Below are 18,543 nucleotides of genomic sequence, written 5' to 3'. Positions count from 1 at the left end.
TTGTGGAGGACTGCAATCTCATTCTCTATGCTGTTCTCCTTCCCCTCCAGAGCTTTCTTGGGAATGCACTTTATGGCGACAAGTCTCTGTGTCCGTTTCTCTTCTGCCAGCATGACCTCTGAGAAGGCTCCCCTGAAATAACAGGACCACAAACAGATGAGAGATGTTGTTTATTAGCACATTAAACCTGTGATACAGCACACACTGCACATGTTCTTCATAGTAGAAAGCTGTACAAAACCTAATTCACAGCTTATTAAATAATGAAGTACTACATTGTTTCAAATCATAAAAATGAGAAAAAAAACAAAAGTCAAACAATGTAAGGTATTTGAAAAACTATCAAGCTAGCAACCTAGATTCAAGCCAAATATACTTTACCATGTGTTAAGAGAATATAATAATTGGATATATACCATAATATGAATGCACAATAATCTACTGAAGTATACTAAAGTGTTGTGTCACAAAGCTGCTACATACAAATTGACAGCATATAGAGGGTAACCTGGGTACCCAGCAAATCTCACCAAAATATCGATGATTCTCATTTTATTAAGCATTATCATGAGAGAATCTTTTGCGTTTTTTATGATTCAAATTAATCATCCTTAAGCAGTCCACAAGCAGGTCCTGCACCTTATACCGCTGCGCTGCACTTCTACTGTTTGCTGAAATCCAATTTCTTTTCTAGTATTCATCACATAATCTGAAACCGAGACACAGAGTGGCAAGATGAAGAACAAAGTCAGTCAAACTAAACTGAGAAAAACTTCCAACACGGGGCCATCAATCAAAAAATGACCCTTTATTTAACCACGTTAACTGACTGAGAAAATGTTCTCTTTCACAGTGGTGACTCAGTGAGGCGGCCTTAATCACTAAAGCACAGAATAAAAACAATCATGAAACAATCACAGAATACCACAATAATATAAGGTTGAAACAGGCCTTGAAATCTAATTTAGTTTTAATATGTTCTAAAAATCATATGTTGTAAAATTCAGCATGCGGTAATATTAGTATTTCAGTTTAACTATATTTTCATATATTCTCACACTGTCATTTTCAAATTGATTTTTTTCCAAAATTAATAAGGTACAATGAAATTCATATTTTCTTTTCAGTTTCTAAAAAGAGACTTGAGACACAGATAAAAACAGTGACAACTTGGACTGAAATCTCCCTGTAAAATAAACTAAAAAAAATGATGCCAAGGATACTGTGTCCAGCCAGGAGGCTTGGCAAGCTCAGGGTTATTCTTTCATCCCTACATGTGAGTCAGGTTTCCCAGAAGGGAGGACCAGGATTCTCAGACTACGGTACTTTGTTTTTTCAAGAACTAATGGGGATTAGAATTTTAGAAAAAAGGAGAGCAGAAAATCATAAAAGGGAGATCAGCATGCTGTACTTAATAAATAAGAAGCTCTGAATGCTTTGGAATTTACACCAGTATTACACCAGTATACTCTTATCACAAACAAGGATTGATTTCTGAAGTGGTAAATGACTGATATCAGAACAGTGTCCTGCAGGATCTATAGTTTCTAAACACCGTACAACACAAAAGTAATTAATTTCCTAGAAAATTCAGTGCTAGAAAAAAAATTGAGGCCTTTTTTACACAGAGACATACTGTACAAATTATAACAGATTTGCATGTGCAACTCATTCTGCTTGTGAATCTGTGTCCATTTAATCTTAATCTAGTCTTTTGTGTATTCTTTGAAAGTGTGTAAATGTTGTCAAATATTCAGTGTTTTTTTGTATCATAAATAAGTAAATAAATGTAGATAAATCTGCAATTCTGACAAGTTTTGCTTCACAATACCAGAGCATAGATCATTGACATCGATTAGGAAAACCAGTGGTCCAGGAACTGATACCTGTTGTACCCCACTGATGACCTCACCCAGTTTAAGGAAACATCCCCTTATTAGTACCCTCTATTATCTGCTTTTTTATATAGTTTTAATTCAATATTCTTTTTGGTATAGTTAGCTAGACAGAATTGATCTTTTCTAAAGCTGTGCTATCTCCTTAAAGGCAGTTTCATTTAGATTATTATTAAGCTATTTAGGCCACTACCTTCTACACTGTGATTTAAGCTTTGGTAGAACTCTTTTTTGTGCTTCTGTTACCATGTTTCTTAGGAGCAGTCATGTATTTTCTACTAATTCCTATAATCTGTTTCTCTTAGGCTGTTTCATTCCCTTAGTGCATTTTTAAAAATTAAAAAACATTCCTTTAGCCTGTACCCTAGTTTTTAAATACAAGCGATTGTGCTGTAGCCAAACTTTCCAGGTGCTTCTCTCCCTTCTACCTTTCTCATTCTACCTAAATCACTTTAAAAGACCAGATCAATGCAGAACCTTCACCCACTGGTGCTCTCACAAAAGTAATAATTAATAACAATTTTCTAATTTCCTAAGCCCACTTTTTATAGACTACTCTTGTAAAAGCTTTTTCTCATCACTTCACACTTCATGAAAACCTCAATGTGTTTTCAAAGGTGTCTGTGGTTATTGGTAGAGATGTGCAGCATATAAAACAAATTTCAACTGATTTCTTGTGAAGATGCCTTTATGCAGTCAGTGTAACGACACTATGCTTCCCCCATCAAGAGAAGATAATCCGAGGTTTAAAATCAGCATGTCTACTTCAATTTACATAATTGCAGCAGGTAAGCAAAAGATGGTTTAAATAAGAAAAGTTTAAATAAGGAAGTACAATTTCTAGGAATTTATTACAGATTTAACAGATATACGAATTAGACTTGCAAATTTAAATCATAAATCATCACTGTCCCAGTTGCCTCAAGGACTGATATCCTACAAAATATCTCTAAATAAATTTAAATGAACAAATGAATGAAATTTAAATAAATTGTGTAACAAAAGTCTTGGTTGCTTCTGCCTGAAGCAGTAAATCCACTCCCTGCAAGGAGAGAGAAACCAACAGCAGGCCTGTTCAGCGGGCCTGTGGCTTGGTGTGTCTGTGTTTTGTCAAGGTGATGTATCACATCATTCCATGGCTACGCTGAAACAAGAACTGTAATCTGTTCCATGGTTTTAGAACCTCCTGTGTAAAACACAGCGCTGTTATAAAAGGCACTGTGGAACAACCATTTATCAACTGTTATTTCAGGTGCCACATAAACTAGTAATAGTTTGTGTTTTCCAAACTGCTGATTATTAGAAAGCATAAAGGACATGAGAACACGTACACACAAACTTATCATGGCTCTGCTTTCCAAGAGGAGCACTACCATGTGTAAATAACGCTGTTGGCTTTGCTTCTCCCAACAGGATGCAGTTAACATAGAGCATATTCTCAGGAAGGTCTAGCGGTATTTTAACAAGAGCTAACTAACACTAGTTTGACCTGTTTTAATGAGCATTACAGTCTGAACACAAACAGACTAAATACAAGCTGTATACTTATCCTCGAATCAAGCTTGCTTTCCTACACTTTTGTTCACTAAAATACTTATCACAGGTTTCTGTACAAAGAGCAAACAAGAACATGCTAGTCCGACGCCCAAAATCTGTCAGAAAGGCTACTACAGCACACAGTACATAATTTTAACCACTGGGGAGTAACTAATAAATTTCAAAGACATTTAATTTAGTCTAGTGAACTTCTAGTAACTTCTGAACTTCTGGTTCAGAAGTTACTTATAAGATTTATTATGGTTTTACTTGAAGCATCCACAGAAACAACACTTCATGGCTGTAAATTAAAAAAACAAAAGCAACTTTGGCAGCCTTCATTGGGTCATTACATGTCATCTCATACAGTAAAGGGTTCTGTCGGTGTTCTGAATACACAGAAATGTTCTCCACATCAGCATATTAATTTTATAGACCACACAGTAAAATGACAAAGAATAATCTTCTATTGCCACAAATTTAAAGGAAAATATTACAAAGAATCCCTCTGTAAATTACAGTCACAAAAGAGGTGTTGTAATTCCTCATTGCTGTTCATCCACAGATGCTATTTAAAAATGTAAACTTCTTGTTGCTTAGCACCCATTGCTAATGGCAACCCCTGGCGTGCAAGGGGCCTTCTCCTAGACGACTATCTGATTTTTAATGACTCTGCCATGGTAGAGCCATTTGGGGGAATCAAAAGAATTCAAAGCAAGGCTAGAAATATACTTAATGAGGGTCTACAGGTCTTCCATGAAGAAAAAAAAGGTAATGGGATGGAATTAAAAGCATATGTTTTAATTAAACACAAGCAAGTTATTGAAATTAAACTGCTCTTTACAATATGATTGTGTACCTAAAGTCATACAAATAATAATACATGAGATATTAGGTGATCACACAGTGATCAAAAAAGAACTACAGTATCTTGAAAATAAAGGATTTATGGATTCAACTAAAGTTAATTCAGCAAGTTTACTGTATGTCAATTCTGAAACACTCCATATTTCTTTAAAAAACAGAGCATATTTAACTTGCAGATATATCCAGGACAAAAAATGTATATACTAATATCAAGTGTCTAATAGTTGCACTGTACGTCAACAAAACCGAGTTCCTTTTAGTCCAAAAAAGAATTCTTTCAACATTCTATAAATCTTTTATTGAAAGTACTTTAACTTTTCCTTTTATTTGTTGGTTTACTTCACTCAAAATGTTGTAAACCTCAGCTCTTAAATTACATGCTGCTGCCTTTAAGACCCCTGGCACAGCTTTATGTCAGCAGATCCTGAGAAAGGCCTGTGTCATCATTGAAGACCCATCCCACATCTTTCATCAGCCTTTTGAACTTTTGCCTTCAGGAAGATGTTTTCACTGTCCATAGTGCAAAGCAAATAAAAAGAAATTTAGCTTTGTTCAAGAGGCCATCAGGCTTGCAAACAATGACTGTAAAGAAGTCTTATCAATATGATGTGTATTGGACTGAGTCCTCTCTACAAATGTGCTTGTACTTTAACACCTTCCTAAATACTACACACTGTTAAATTTTCAATTTCAACTTTAAATTACTTCTGTGGTCCATCTACTCTTTATGTATATACTTTTGTGCTTAGAAATGTTTTTTGTCATGTGTTGGACTACTTGCTGCTTAAATTGTACCACTGGGGATGAATAAAGTATTTTGAATTGAATTGAGTTGAATAAAAGGGTTATTACTGTTTTATTACTGGAATCAGGACTTGCACAGGGCACACTAAATGACATTCACCCACTTCTTGTCAGACCACTTCAGCTTGGCTCTGGTCTAGTGCTTCAGGTCTCTGTCCTGCTAAATGTAAATGTTCAACTTGGTTCTACAGTAGGTACAGTATATGGCCAATTTGAGCAGGTTTTCGTCGAGGACACACCTGTACTTTGCTCAGCTGTTGCTCAGTCCTCAAATGAGATTTAAGTTGCCTCTTTCAGTAATGGTTTCTTTCTCACCACTCTCCAATATGGATCAGGTTTGTGTAGCAACCAGGATATTGCGGATGTGTAAAAGACATTGAACTTTGCAAATTTGGCTTCAGAGTGACTTCCCTCAGCAGTTTGGATGGGCAGCCTGATCTAAGTAATGCCTATGATGCACACTAATTTATGATTCACCATACTTAAAGGCATAAAGGTTCCTGATTTTTGCCTCACAGCCACTTAATTCCATCTTTTTATGCATTTTGATAAAGCTTACTTACAAACTGTTGAGCTATTTAGTTTTTTGTAATGTTTTATTATGATTTGCATTTAATGATTATTGTGTACTTGTTAACTTGATATAGTGCATTAATAGATCCCAAATTCCATTCCAAAAAATACCACTTTCTTGGAGACACATGGCGAAATCAATTCAGCACTGACAAGTTCAAAGCGATCTTCAGTAAGAATACACTGTATACATATTGCATGCGTGATTATGAACTACAGGAAGTTGTACACGAAAAGCACTTAGATGTTTAAGCAGACATATCCTCAGCAAGACAAAGAGGAAGCAATAACAAAGCAAATACAATGCTTGGGAATAAAGCAACTTTTGAATTTAAATCCAGGAAAGTTATGTTTGAGCTTTGAAATGCAGGAGTAAGAGTAAGATGAAATGATTATGGCCTTAGAAAGAGCTAAAAGCAAAAATGATTTCTAGTCTTGGGATTGTTTAAGGCACGATATGAAAGAGCTAAATCTCTTCAGTCTAGAGCAAAGGAGATTGAGAGGAAATTTAATCCAGCTATATAAAAACACTCCAGTATTTTGTTCAGACAGGTCATCCCATGGACTATTTCTCAGTGGTGAACCAAGGACATGAGCCACAATTGGAAAGTAATTTCCTTACATGAAGAGTAATGGGTCTGTGGAATAGGCTTCCCAGCCAGGTGGCTGAGGCCCAAACTGTGGGCACGATTAAGAAATAACTGAACAAAACTTTATTAGTGAATTACGAAATGAGCAAGTCTGACTGGAATGCCCCCTCTCATTTACAATCTTTATTGCGTTCCTAAGATTGATGTTTTTAGGTCCCTTTTAGTGCATAAAACTAAAAAGAGAGGAGGAGTGTGTGGTTGCCATGGAAACAAAACAGCTGTGAAGACAGGGAAATTCTCTGCTGTTTTTGCAGTCCTAACCTGCACTGCAGAAAGAACAGGTCTGAGCACTGGCATGCATGTGAAAATAAGGCTTGACGATATAACAACATAGAAGCTGCAAAAAACTACCAGAAAACATAGTAACAGAAATGTGAGACACTCACGCATTTTGTTCCTAATCAGAATAGCTTTCATTAATTTCACAACTGAACTGAAACTACATCACTAAACCTGTGAATAAACTCAGATCTTTTAAAACAATGCTGGCAACACCTGCTTCAAAATGAAAGGCATAAACAATCAGGTGTTCTAACCTGCCTTGTATGTTAGAGATTTATGCCAGACAGTAAGACAAAATACTCTGTAAATGCAAATGATTTGGAAATAAATTGTTAATGAGAATTCAAAATCATTGTCAACATCTTTCTCTTGAGTCTGAGATATTCTGTATAACAACCAATTTGTAACAGTATCATTAGGAAAATGACTATAATGACCAGCAATGAAAAGTGCACATTTTATTGAATTCATGCAACATTCAAATTTAGATTAATTTTGCCAATTGACATTGAAGTGCTCATAATCAAGAAAGAACTACTCAAGAAGTATACTATATACCCTAATACACCCTAACAATACCATCATGCCAGCCGTATGCTGGATGCTGGACTTAGTTAGCTTACTGACGCTTGCATTCTGGAGCGCTCACAGCCAACAATATCTAACCTGGCAAGCCATTACAGTGTGTCAATAATAGGCCATGATCCAGAAGACCATGAGTCAGAACACCAAGACTAACACATTGCCATCCAAGTGTGACAGTCTGCGTAGAAGTATCTAGTTGATAAAGGAACTCTCCTTGTAGTCGCTGATTGCACGGCACTACACTGATCAAGTTCTTCCAGTGGGATCATCCCGATGTAACAACATTCCAGCAGGATGACACACCTCCTCTCGCTGCTTGTAAACACTGATTTCTTCTGAGATGTGAAAGTTATGCAATCAATGTCATACTTGCCAGATTTCTTCAGCTTGGGCTGAAATCTGGCATCACCTAGGATAATGTGTAGCATCTAAGGCTTGGAGAACAGTGAACACAGTGAACAGGAACATGCTTGTCCAGGCTGTACCATAGGAATAGAATAAAATAAACTACAACAAAAAGGGCACAGAGCCTAGATGCACAAGTATGTACAGAGTAAAAGTGTGTTATTCATATAGATTACAAGTGTCTTTTGTACCACATGCTTCATTCCAGCTCAGAAGTGTTGCTATGTGCATAAACAACTCCTTTACAGTGTAAGGACATATGTTACTCCTATTCCTGATATGCCTGCTTATCTTAACTGTTTAAAAACAAAATACAGTACAGCATTCCACTGGGGAGGTATTTGCATGTACAATTACCTTAGCTTGAAATGATAAGGCAGGATTAGATTACTTGTCGGGGAAAAAGTACTCAGCTAACTGAGGCTAACAGTTTGTGGGGTTTGTAAAAACAACATTACCTTTTGCTGAAATTGAAGCAGAGTTGTAGTTTTTCCCCTTTCCACTTCCAAAACAGAATAGCACGTTGTCACTCACATCAGCTGATCCCATTAATATTTTACCCACACAAAGGAAGGTTTATCTGTACCCTTCTGTTAACTATCACTTACACTGTGCTCTTGAAAAAGAGGGCAATGAGGCCTCTGGCACAAGGGACTGTTTTGGACTTCACTGCATCTTTCATCATTCACTCAACACAGGAAGGGCCTAAAGAGAACGAACAATAATGGAGCCTGGACTGGGGTCTAGCCCTACATTCTCTTACACCACGGCTCTGCCATGCTTTCACCATAATTTAAGAAATAAGTCAAGAACAACGAATACAGTGTGATTTGTAGAGACGTTATCTTATGTCAGTCATTAAAACATTGCAGATCGACACAGGCTATCTGATAAAAGTATGAGCTAATATAACATTTAAAAGGCCGAACACTGAAAGGAACAAATTCTTATTCTAGGTACAGTGGATTTTTCCTTTGACTTAATTTGCGTTTTATTCAGCCTAAATTCATAGTACATAAGAAATGGCTATTATGGATAGGAAAACCAAAGACAGTTTCACTCAGCCAGCTAGCAATTTAATAAGGAAAAGGATTTGATATTTTTTTAAATGCCCTAGCACTCCCAAGAGTAAATGAAAAGTAAAAAAAAATTAACAACCTCCTCAATGGAAAATGTTTCAATTATGATGGCTGATGATACCTGGCAATAAAAGTGCACTGAGTGGAGGTCACTGTAATAATTATTCAAAAGACATTTTGGAATACAAGAGTCTAGACAGCACATGTGAAAGAGTCCCTGTGGGAAGTTTGAAGGTAATCCAAAACACTGATGGCTACTAACACTAGTTTGAAAAAGAAAAACCAAAAGCTTCCACATATTTATGGTTGAGCACAACACACTGATCTATAGCTTTGCAGCACAATGTGCCTCAGCTAAGCTGAATGATTCATTTAAACCCAGTGCTTTGAGTACAGCTGGCAGCATTCCAGTGTTCAGAGCAGAAGATGCAGAACTATGCTTCAGTTCTGAATGGAGTCATTTTGATTATCTCAGAGCATGTATGTATAAAAAAACAGGTTATATGGGAAATCCTGCAGTGTTTATTTTAAGTAATACTCCAAAGTTCAGTAAACTGCATTAAAATGTGAACACCTGTGGATTGTTTTGAGATCTAAACTCCAGACATAATAGAACATATCATTCCTTTGAGACCAATCCAACAGATCCTTCATTAAGCACAAATAAATGACCTTCAGTTTTTAAGGTTTTTGAGATTACTGTTTCAGACTTCACTGTTTATGAACATTTTTAGTTTAAATTTTTCAAAACATAAAAATTCAGAACATAACAATTGTGTCTCTCCTATAGGGAGTGCCATGGTAGTTGGCTATCTCACAGAGTTAAGGGTCCAGGGTACAAATCTGGAGCTTCAGGTGCTGTCTGTGCAGAGCTTGTACATTCTCCTTGTGTTGGGTCTTCTTCCAGGTGCTCAAGTTTCCTTCCACAGCCCAAAGACATAGTACAGTAAGTTAGCTGGCTTCTGGGAAAATCGTCCCTAGGTGTGAGTGTGTATGCGTTTGTGAGCTGTCCTGCGATGGACTGGTGTTCTGTCCAGGGTGTATCCCGCATTACAACCCTTGCTTACTGAGATAGGCTCCAGCTCCCGTAGTGCTTTGGGCACTGACAAATCTCCGTTTTAAAAATCTTGCTACTTGGACATAAAGCAGGTTGAATTTTGGGTACAAAGCAAAGAGAATATAACATTTGACACTAAACATTTTTATTTAAATATGGGGATAGTAAAATCCAAAAACATAAGTTCTGAAAATTAATTAAAACACAAAAAATTGCAGCATGACAGACGGATACTACTACACATTTCAATAATAATATTTATCTTATTAGCAACAGAAAAATAAAACAAGTAGGAGAAACACAAGTTAATGTTTTATGTTTTTTTCTCTGCAAAAAGCCAACAGGGAATAGGAGTATCACAATGACATCAGTCTTTTATTACTAATTCATTATCTCTTAAAATGTTATCCTTGCATATTGTTAATATTCAACTGAACAGACAATGTCTCCTGCTCTCATTTCTGGGGTTCAGTACTTACTGTGACAAGACACTTAAGCACTCATTAAGCTATTTCTGGATCTGTGTTAAAACTTTTCAGAAGCATTTCTCTCAAGGTAAGTTACAGCTGTTGAAAATACAATTCATTTCCTAACAAAAACACAAATTAATCAATGTAAATTATTTTATACACAATTCGTATCTATCCATTTTTAAGCCTTTCCCTCCTGTAATTTTCCTAGGACGAATATCAAAAGAAACCAAAACAGAGACCCAAGCACTTATTTGCCAAACCTCAGAAGATTAGAAAGGATTAAAAATAAAAGCAAGCTATTTGGCCCATCTTGCACATTTGGATGCTAGTATCTTATTGATCTTAGAATCTAATTCAGCCATTTTTTCAGAGTACAACAGCATAAGCTGGGCATTTTGTTTAAGTCTTGGTTCACCTACAGATTGTTTTGTTGTGTGTGTAAGAGAGAAAATATTTCCACAAAGCTAGTAACTCCTTATGCCGGCATCACACCACACAACCTTTCCTAGGATTTTTATCTGTAGCCTTCATCTACATAATCGTAAGAAAATCACAGCGAGTTGTAGAGAGTCACAGCGTGCGCCCATTACTGTCAGCTGTGTAGTGCGACATCCCCAGCAACTCAGTCACAGCGCTTTTAACAGCCCCTACGACTCTCTGCCACTTGCTACGATCAAACTGGTTTGATTTTCTCACAGCGAGCTGCAAGTCATAGGTGTGGGCTCTTATGTCTGCGAAAGTCAACAGCCAATGAGTGCTCAACCGGAAGTACAACGCATACAATGCCCACAAAGTGAAGAACAAACAGTCAAACCATATTGTCCACGACCAAACAAATGTTGTCTATTCCAATTTTTTCAGCGTATCCTCTTCTTTTTTTTCTCATCCAAAAAGGAGAGCACAGGCTACAGCAATGGAGGCAACTACGTGCTTGTTCTCCATGTTGTTTGTTTACTTTCGTGCAGTGCTCCTCTTCTTATTCCGGTGTGCTCCACGTTAACTGGCTGCCAAAATGAGGCGATCTCGCAGTACTTTCACGGCGCAATCCAAGATTTGGAACCGTGATAAAAAAAGTGGGGGAATCGTGTAATAAGTCACCCCCTGCGATTCCTAGTTGTATAATTTGACGTCCTCTAGGACAGAAAAGGCAGCAAGATTCAGCAACTGCAGTCATGACGAGTCATGTAGTGTGACGCCGGCAATAACAGACGCAGTGGGGTCAAACCACATAAATAGCATTTTACACAAATTTTGTTTCAAACAGCATCTTCTTGTAAATCTCAAATTGCCAAAATATTCATTTTAGGTCTATTTTCACTTTAGTGGACATTGGAGTAGTTATTAAAAACAGAATGAGAGGCCATAGGAAGTCCTCAAATATATAGATAGAAATGCAAATGTGTGAATGTGCAAAAACCCATAACCTTTTAACTTTAAACTATGTGGTTAACTTTATTATGTTTTGTTATTCACACAATGAAAATAAGCTTTCTATAGTCACTTAAACATTCACATTATTCACAGTGATTCACATGGACAAAAGGTACATTCTTCCTTAAACCTCTTGACACAGCCTATTCCAACTTTTCATCACAGGTCCACTTACAAAAAGCTTTTTTCCTTTATAAACCCACAGTGCTGAATAAGACACCTAATATGCTTAGCATGTAGAGGTCTTTTTTTAAAGTAGATTTCTGAGATTAACCTCGGATGGCTCAGTATATTACTGGAGTACATTCTGAAGCCCAACATGAAGACAGGCCAACCACAAATTGCAGTCAACAAAATGATCATCAGCTATTTCAAAATGAATCAGCTTTTGAAGAAGCTTATAACCCTAAATTAATCAAACAATGGAAGGCAATTCTTATTTTCTGTGTCAAACATACAGTTTAAGAAATCACCACAAGTAATTCATTAAACAACAGTCTTGAGAATTTTTGTTGTGTCACTAATCACTATAGTAAAGATGTTCCTTTGCTATTAGAGTCAAACCTCTCAGCTGTATTAGAATGTTCCAAACTGAAACAACTAAAAAGATAATTATATCAGGAAATGCTGGCACCTATCAGTTTGTCACAAGATATCCTGTGCAGTTTTAAAACAGTTTGTCACAAATCATTTTACAATACATGAAAATGATTTCAAGAGACCATGCACATATGGCATATATTATGCACATACTTTTATATTATAAAACATTATGTTTCAACTTACTAATTGACTTTTAAAGGTATTCTATTTTTTGTTGTCTCCCATTGTAGTTTTTGTGCATTCATTCCATGCTGCTTAAATATTTTGTTACTCAGGGTGTTGATATGACTTCACACTCACCAGGACACACAGACAGGACAGGAGTTCTTAAACTGCCCTTAAATTTAAATGTATTCATTTTGTAAAGTCAGCATTACACCTTGGCTGAGATGAACAAAAATTTACAAAAATGTGTAAAACTGATCAGCTATTCACGATAAGTCTCAAAGTATAATACTTTTGAATAAATCATTAATACTGTTTGGCTATCCACATGACATTATTCTTGACCGGAACAGTGAATCGGTACTCAGTATTACACATATGAAAATGTAAGATATACAGATATTAAAAATCCATTTATTTCAATTGAAATTATAAATGACAGATGGGTTTCTATCACTTCAAAAACTATAATAATTAAATGATGATTGGATAAACAGAATAATTAAAGCAAAAACAAACCTCACTATAGCAGAAGTAACCAACTGACCGGGGGAGCCATAAGAAATTACTTAACAAAGCAGTGCTGTAATTCATGTAGACTCAAGATCATGATTAATACATCTACATTTCAAAGTCAGGAGAGAGAGGGCTGCTGAATATTTCCTCCAAATATTTCTCCAGGCACAGTCCACAGATTGTGGAGATAAAGGAGAAGATTAATGACATACAGTACAAAAGTGTTACAACTGGGGTGTTTCACAGTGAAATGCTAAAAATGTATTGAATATTTAAATTTGTGGACTAATAGGTTTTTACAGAACCACAGTAAGAGGTTCTATTTTAAGTTTAATAGTTTCGGACATTCGCTTTTTTTTACTCTATGAAACACATGACATTTAATAAGACATGCATATTTCAGCTGCAGAAGGAGCATTCACAGGCTGTTTACTCGTTCCTCAATCAGCCATATACACACTAGCTAAAATACAAAACTTCTTTATCTTCTTTATTTTTACTATTTACTCCCACTCACAACCCTTGATCATTTGGTCTTGGTAAGCTACAAGTGGGCTAAGTGGTCACAGCCCCCTAAACAGTGCATACCCATTACAAATGGGTTCTGATTTCAAATTTTCATCACTTCTACAGATGCTGTATCTGTAGCCTCCCAACCGCAAGAATGGATTTAGGGAAAAATCCATCCACTGCAAGAGAGCTTTTGCCAGGAAAAAAAAATGCAGTATACTTTTCCAACCTTCCTTAATAAGTTACAGTAGAGTCCAGTTGTTTTCAATTTTCTCTGGCACTTTATACGATGGTTTTAAATAGACAAAATAAATTTAATAATCCAATGCAAAAAACAATACAGCAAAACCTATATCTTTGTTGTCTAACTAGATCATAACAAATTAAAGTAACAATAGCACTCGTAGAAAACTCTTCATATTTGAGATAGAAATTATGACAACAGAAAGATAAAACAAATGCTGCAGACAGAGGAATGGCAAGTGTGACTGGTGCTTTAAAAATTAATTTCTCTCCAGGCAGTTCCATGTTCAGTTAGAGCTGGGCTATAATTCGATAACGATAATTATTGCGATATAATTTTCCTCTATATAATTTTAACAAAAGTTCGATAAATGTTCGATATATACGTTTATGCTTTGCGCATGATATGCGCATGCGCACAAAATAATGCTCGAGTGCGCATGAGTGATGCAGACCGGCCAGCTAACAGATTTGTTTAATGTTTCTGCAGTTTGGCAAGTGTTTGTTGTGTTCTTAAAATTAAGAGTTGTTTAATTTACCAATTAACTGTCTGGTTTCTTCAACTTTCACTCAGGAGAAAAAATCTGCCTTTAAACTTGAAAGAAATAATGATTTGACATTTATCGTGATAATTATCGATATCGACCGATATGAAAATTTTTATCGTGATAATGTTTTTGGCCATATTGCCCAGCCCCATGTTCAGTATATCATTTACTTTAGAAAGGAATGTTGCACTGTGTATACATTAATCCTGAAAACAAATCACAGTGAAAACACAATGAAAAACAATCACTGAACTAAATATTTCATTTGTTTCTAATAATAAAATATATTCAATACTTTTTACAAAACTTTTTAGCTTGCTGGAATTACATTAGGTCAACAGGTTAGTAATGATTAACCAAGGAAACTATTTATTTTGACCACTCCTGTCTGGACACAAAGGGATTTCTTAGTCCAACGAGCTCAAACTTTTTTCTTTATTTCAAAAATCTTTCCTCTCATTACTACAACAAAAAGTTCAAAAAAGTTTAGGAAAAAGGAGATGGCCTAAATCTCTGCAATTGATAAACATTTTTCTCCCTAGAATCAGTGCAAAATAGAAATAGTACGTTTTATCCGATCATACAATATAATTTTTTTCTTCTTTGCATTTTTCCACTTCGTACGGTCTGCGGCATCTCGGCAGGTGACTTTTGCGAGGCACATGTCGTCTTTCAGCCGATCCAGCCAGCGCGTAAACGGTCGTCCACGGGGCCGGCGCCCTTCCACATTCAATTCGAGGGCGGTCATTGCCATTGATGTGTCATTGCTGCGGAGCACGTGTCCATACCATCGGAGGCGTGATTCCCTCATTTTCTCAGTGATTGGGGCGACTCTGAGTGTTTTTCGCACCCCTTCATTCATGACATGGTCTAGTCTTGTCAAGCCGAGGGTCCAACGCAGCATCTTCATTTCCATCGTATGGAGTGCCTGTTCATGTTTTTTTGTCGTTGGCCAACATTCAGTTCCGTATAGGGCCACTGGTCTGACCACTGAGCAATAGACTTTGGATTTTAGGCGTAAAGGGATCTTCTTGTCACATAGTACTCCAGTGACCTGCCGCCATTTCATCCAAGCGGCGCTGACTCGCGTCTTGGCATCTTGGAGGGTAGTGCAGTCGGAGTTGACACAAGAGCCTAGGTACTTGAACATTGTCACTTTGTTCAGTTGGACCCCACCAGCTGCAATTGTGCCATCAGTTTGATCACCACATTCCAGGTACTCCGTCTCCTTAATGTTCAATTTCATCCCAAATCATTCAAGGCGCGTCTTCCACTCCTGTACTTGTTGTTCAAGGCCTTGTCGTGTTTCACTTGCTATCATAACATCATCAGCATACAATATCGTCCATGGATGCCTCGTTTGGATATCTTTGGTCACTGTATCAATGCAAAGTATGAATAGCAGAGGAGACGAGGCTGAGCCTTGGTGGACACCAACATTGATCGGGAAGGTGTCTGAGGTTCCAGCTGCGCAACATACTGAGCTAGTGGCCTTTTGGTACAGGAGCTTTGTCCAGCTGACATAGGCTTCGGGGACATGGTGCTGTCGCAGCGCCAGCCAGATGAGATTGTGCGGTACCCTGTCGAATGCCTTTTCCAGGTTGAGAAATGCCATGTGGATAGTTTTCCTCTTCTCGTGGTGCCTTTCCATCAGTAGGCGGGCTGCGTGTATGGCATCTGTTGTTCCGCAGTTTTTCACAAAGCCGATTTTATTTTATAATTATATAATTTATAATTATAAAATATAATTTTCTGTAGTCTAATCAGAGTACCTACAGTGAGTTTAAATATATTTTGAATGATATAACTATAAACATATGTCTTCCAGGTACATTGCTGCTCTGACATGTAGCCTGAAGGGGACTGTCACATTATGTAATTATGTAATGAACGTCTGAGTTATATTACAGGTAATGGAAAATAGGTCAAGACAAAATTATTGCTAGTGTAATACTCTTCTTTTATCATTCCATTTAGAATGTTACAGTTATACTAAAAGACACTGGAACGGAATGCAAGAAATAATCTAGGATCCTGTGCTTATTTTTAGCCATAGTGTAAACAATGTATTCCAGGTCACCCAATTAAGCCTCAAGGACACCACCCCTTTAGTCAATTTCAGTGTCTACAGGACTTTGATACAAAAGAGTAAATGCACAAGGAAGAGAATCAGCTATTATAGGACTGGTGACTCTGTGGAGGCAGACTGCAGTGCAGAATTAATCAGGCACATATACAGAAGGATATTATACTGCAGTAACAGCAAAAGGCCAGTATGAAAACCAATGGAAAGAAAAAACAGATCTTGAAATCAAAATGAAATATTCATCCACAAATATTACTAGATGTTACTGAATACCATATCTATTTTAAAGAAAAACATGTCTAGACTAGCTCTTCTCCATCTTAGAAATATTTCTAAAATACATTTCTTTCACAGGACACAGTGAATCAGATACTTGCATTCATTACGTCTAGATTAGACTATTGTAACAGGCTATTGTCTTGTAATGAGGCTTTTGCTTGTTGTAAAAGCTTGCATGCCTCTTAAGTCTTAAGGAGTCTATACTTTCCCTCCCAGTTTGTTTTAATAATAATAGTTAATTCTTAACACACATATAGTGCTTTTCTGGACACTCAAAGCGCTTTATAGGCAATGGGGACTCCCCTCCACCACCATAATGTAGCACCCCACCTGGATGATGCCACGGCAGCCAAAATGCACCACATCGCTCACCACACATCAGCTATCAGTGGGGAGAAGCACAGAGCAAGCCAACTCATAGATGGGGATTATAAGGAGGCCATAAGGAATTATAAAAGGCCAGGGGGAAATCTGGCCGGGACACCAGGGTGAAACCCCTTCTGTTTTCGAGGGACATCCTGGGATTTTTAGTGTGGTAATGGTTGTGTGATATACACTACACCTCTACTAGATCATCACAGGACTGTGTCTTGTGCTCCTTATTGCACATTTTGTATAGTAATGCAGAGAAGTACAAACACTCAGACACCTCATTAAGTCTGATGAGGACACAGCCCTGCTCTGCTTATTACAGGACCCCCCAAAAAATCACGGGTCCATTCTTGATGATTTTACTAAATGGTGTGATGAGTTCTCTTTGATGTTAAATGTTTTAAAAACTTATCAATGATTTAAGGAAAAATGTAAACACCCCTTCAACCTAATATTTATAATTAATGGTCAGACTGTAGTGGTAATTATGTACTTGGGACTGTTCATACACATTGTCCCATTTGAGATGTGACAAATGTTGTGACATAATCTATAATAATAATAATAATAATAATAATAATAATAATAATAAACTTTATTTTATATAGCGCCTTTAAAGGTGGCTTCTCAAAGCGCTTTACAGGATGACAATAACAATAAATAAGAAAATTTCACAAGACAGGACACAATTATAATTACAACAATACAACAATAACAATAGAGGAGACCGTGAAAGATGGTATTAAGAAGAGCAGAGGGGTGAAGAATGGAACCAGTTAAGTAAAGGCTTTTCTGAAAAGGAGGGTTTTGAGTCTGGATTTGAAGGAGTTTAGAGAAGGTGACTCTCTAATATCCTTGGGCAATGAGTTCCAGAGCTTGGGGGCATAGCAGGAGAAGGCCCTGTCGCCCATACAATGTAGACGGGCTTGGGGGACAGTAAGGAGGGCAGAATTTGAAGAGCGGAGGTTGCGAGGTGGGGAGTAGGGCGATAAAAGTTCAGACAGGTATTGAGGTGCCAAGCCATGTAAAGCCTTGTAGGTGAGCATGAGGATTTTAAAGTCTACGCGGAATTTGACCGGAAGCCAGTGCAAGGACTCCAGGATAGGAGTAATGTGAACACTTGCACTAGATCTGGTCAGGATTCTGGCTGCTGAATTTTGGACATACTGCAGCTTGTTCAGAGTAGATTTAGATACCCCAGGGAGCAGAGCATTGCAGTAGTCAATTCGAGAGAATACAAATATGTTGATCAGCTTTTCAGCCACAGTTAATGATAGCATAGGGCGTAGTCTTGCGATATTTCTAAGGTGAAAAAAAAGATGTTTTGACAGTATGCTGTACATGTGGGTCGAATGTTAAGCCAGAATCGAATATAACCCCAAGGTTTTTCAATTTTGATTGGAGCTCAAGTACAGAGCCATCTACAGACAGGGTTACAGGACTGGCTTTACGAAGTTGATGGGGGGTTCCAATAAGCATGACTTCAGTCTTGTCACAGTTAAGATGAAGGAAGTTTTGAGTCATCCAAATTTTTATGTCAGAGATGCAATTAGATAGAATAGAGACAGCCACATCAGTGTCGGG

General features: G+C 37.2%; 1 protein-coding gene across 2 annotated transcripts in view; it reads right to left on the bottom strand.

Moving 5' to 3' along the window:
* The window catches only part of camk1b (calcium/calmodulin-dependent protein kinase Ib), a 93,194-nt gene that overhangs the window by 24,144 nt on the left and 50,507 nt on the right, over positions 1–18,543 (bottom strand). For both annotated transcript variants that reach the window (XM_088636162.1, XM_088636163.1), the window contains exon 3: positions 1–132. In XM_088636162.1, the coding sequence (XP_088492288.1) occupies positions 1–132 (132 nt within the window). The remainder of the gene's footprint in view (positions 133–18,543) is intronic.

This window comes from Lepisosteus platostomus, chromosome 6 (assembly GCF_059453375.1).
Source record: "Lepisosteus platostomus isolate fLepPlt1 chromosome 6, fLepPlt1.hap1, whole genome shotgun sequence".
NCBI lineage: Eukaryota > Metazoa > Chordata > Actinopteri > Semionotiformes > Lepisosteidae > Lepisosteus > Lepisosteus platostomus.
The sequence above is the reverse complement of the archived record's forward strand: the minus strand, read 5'-3'. Positions and strand labels throughout refer to the sequence as shown.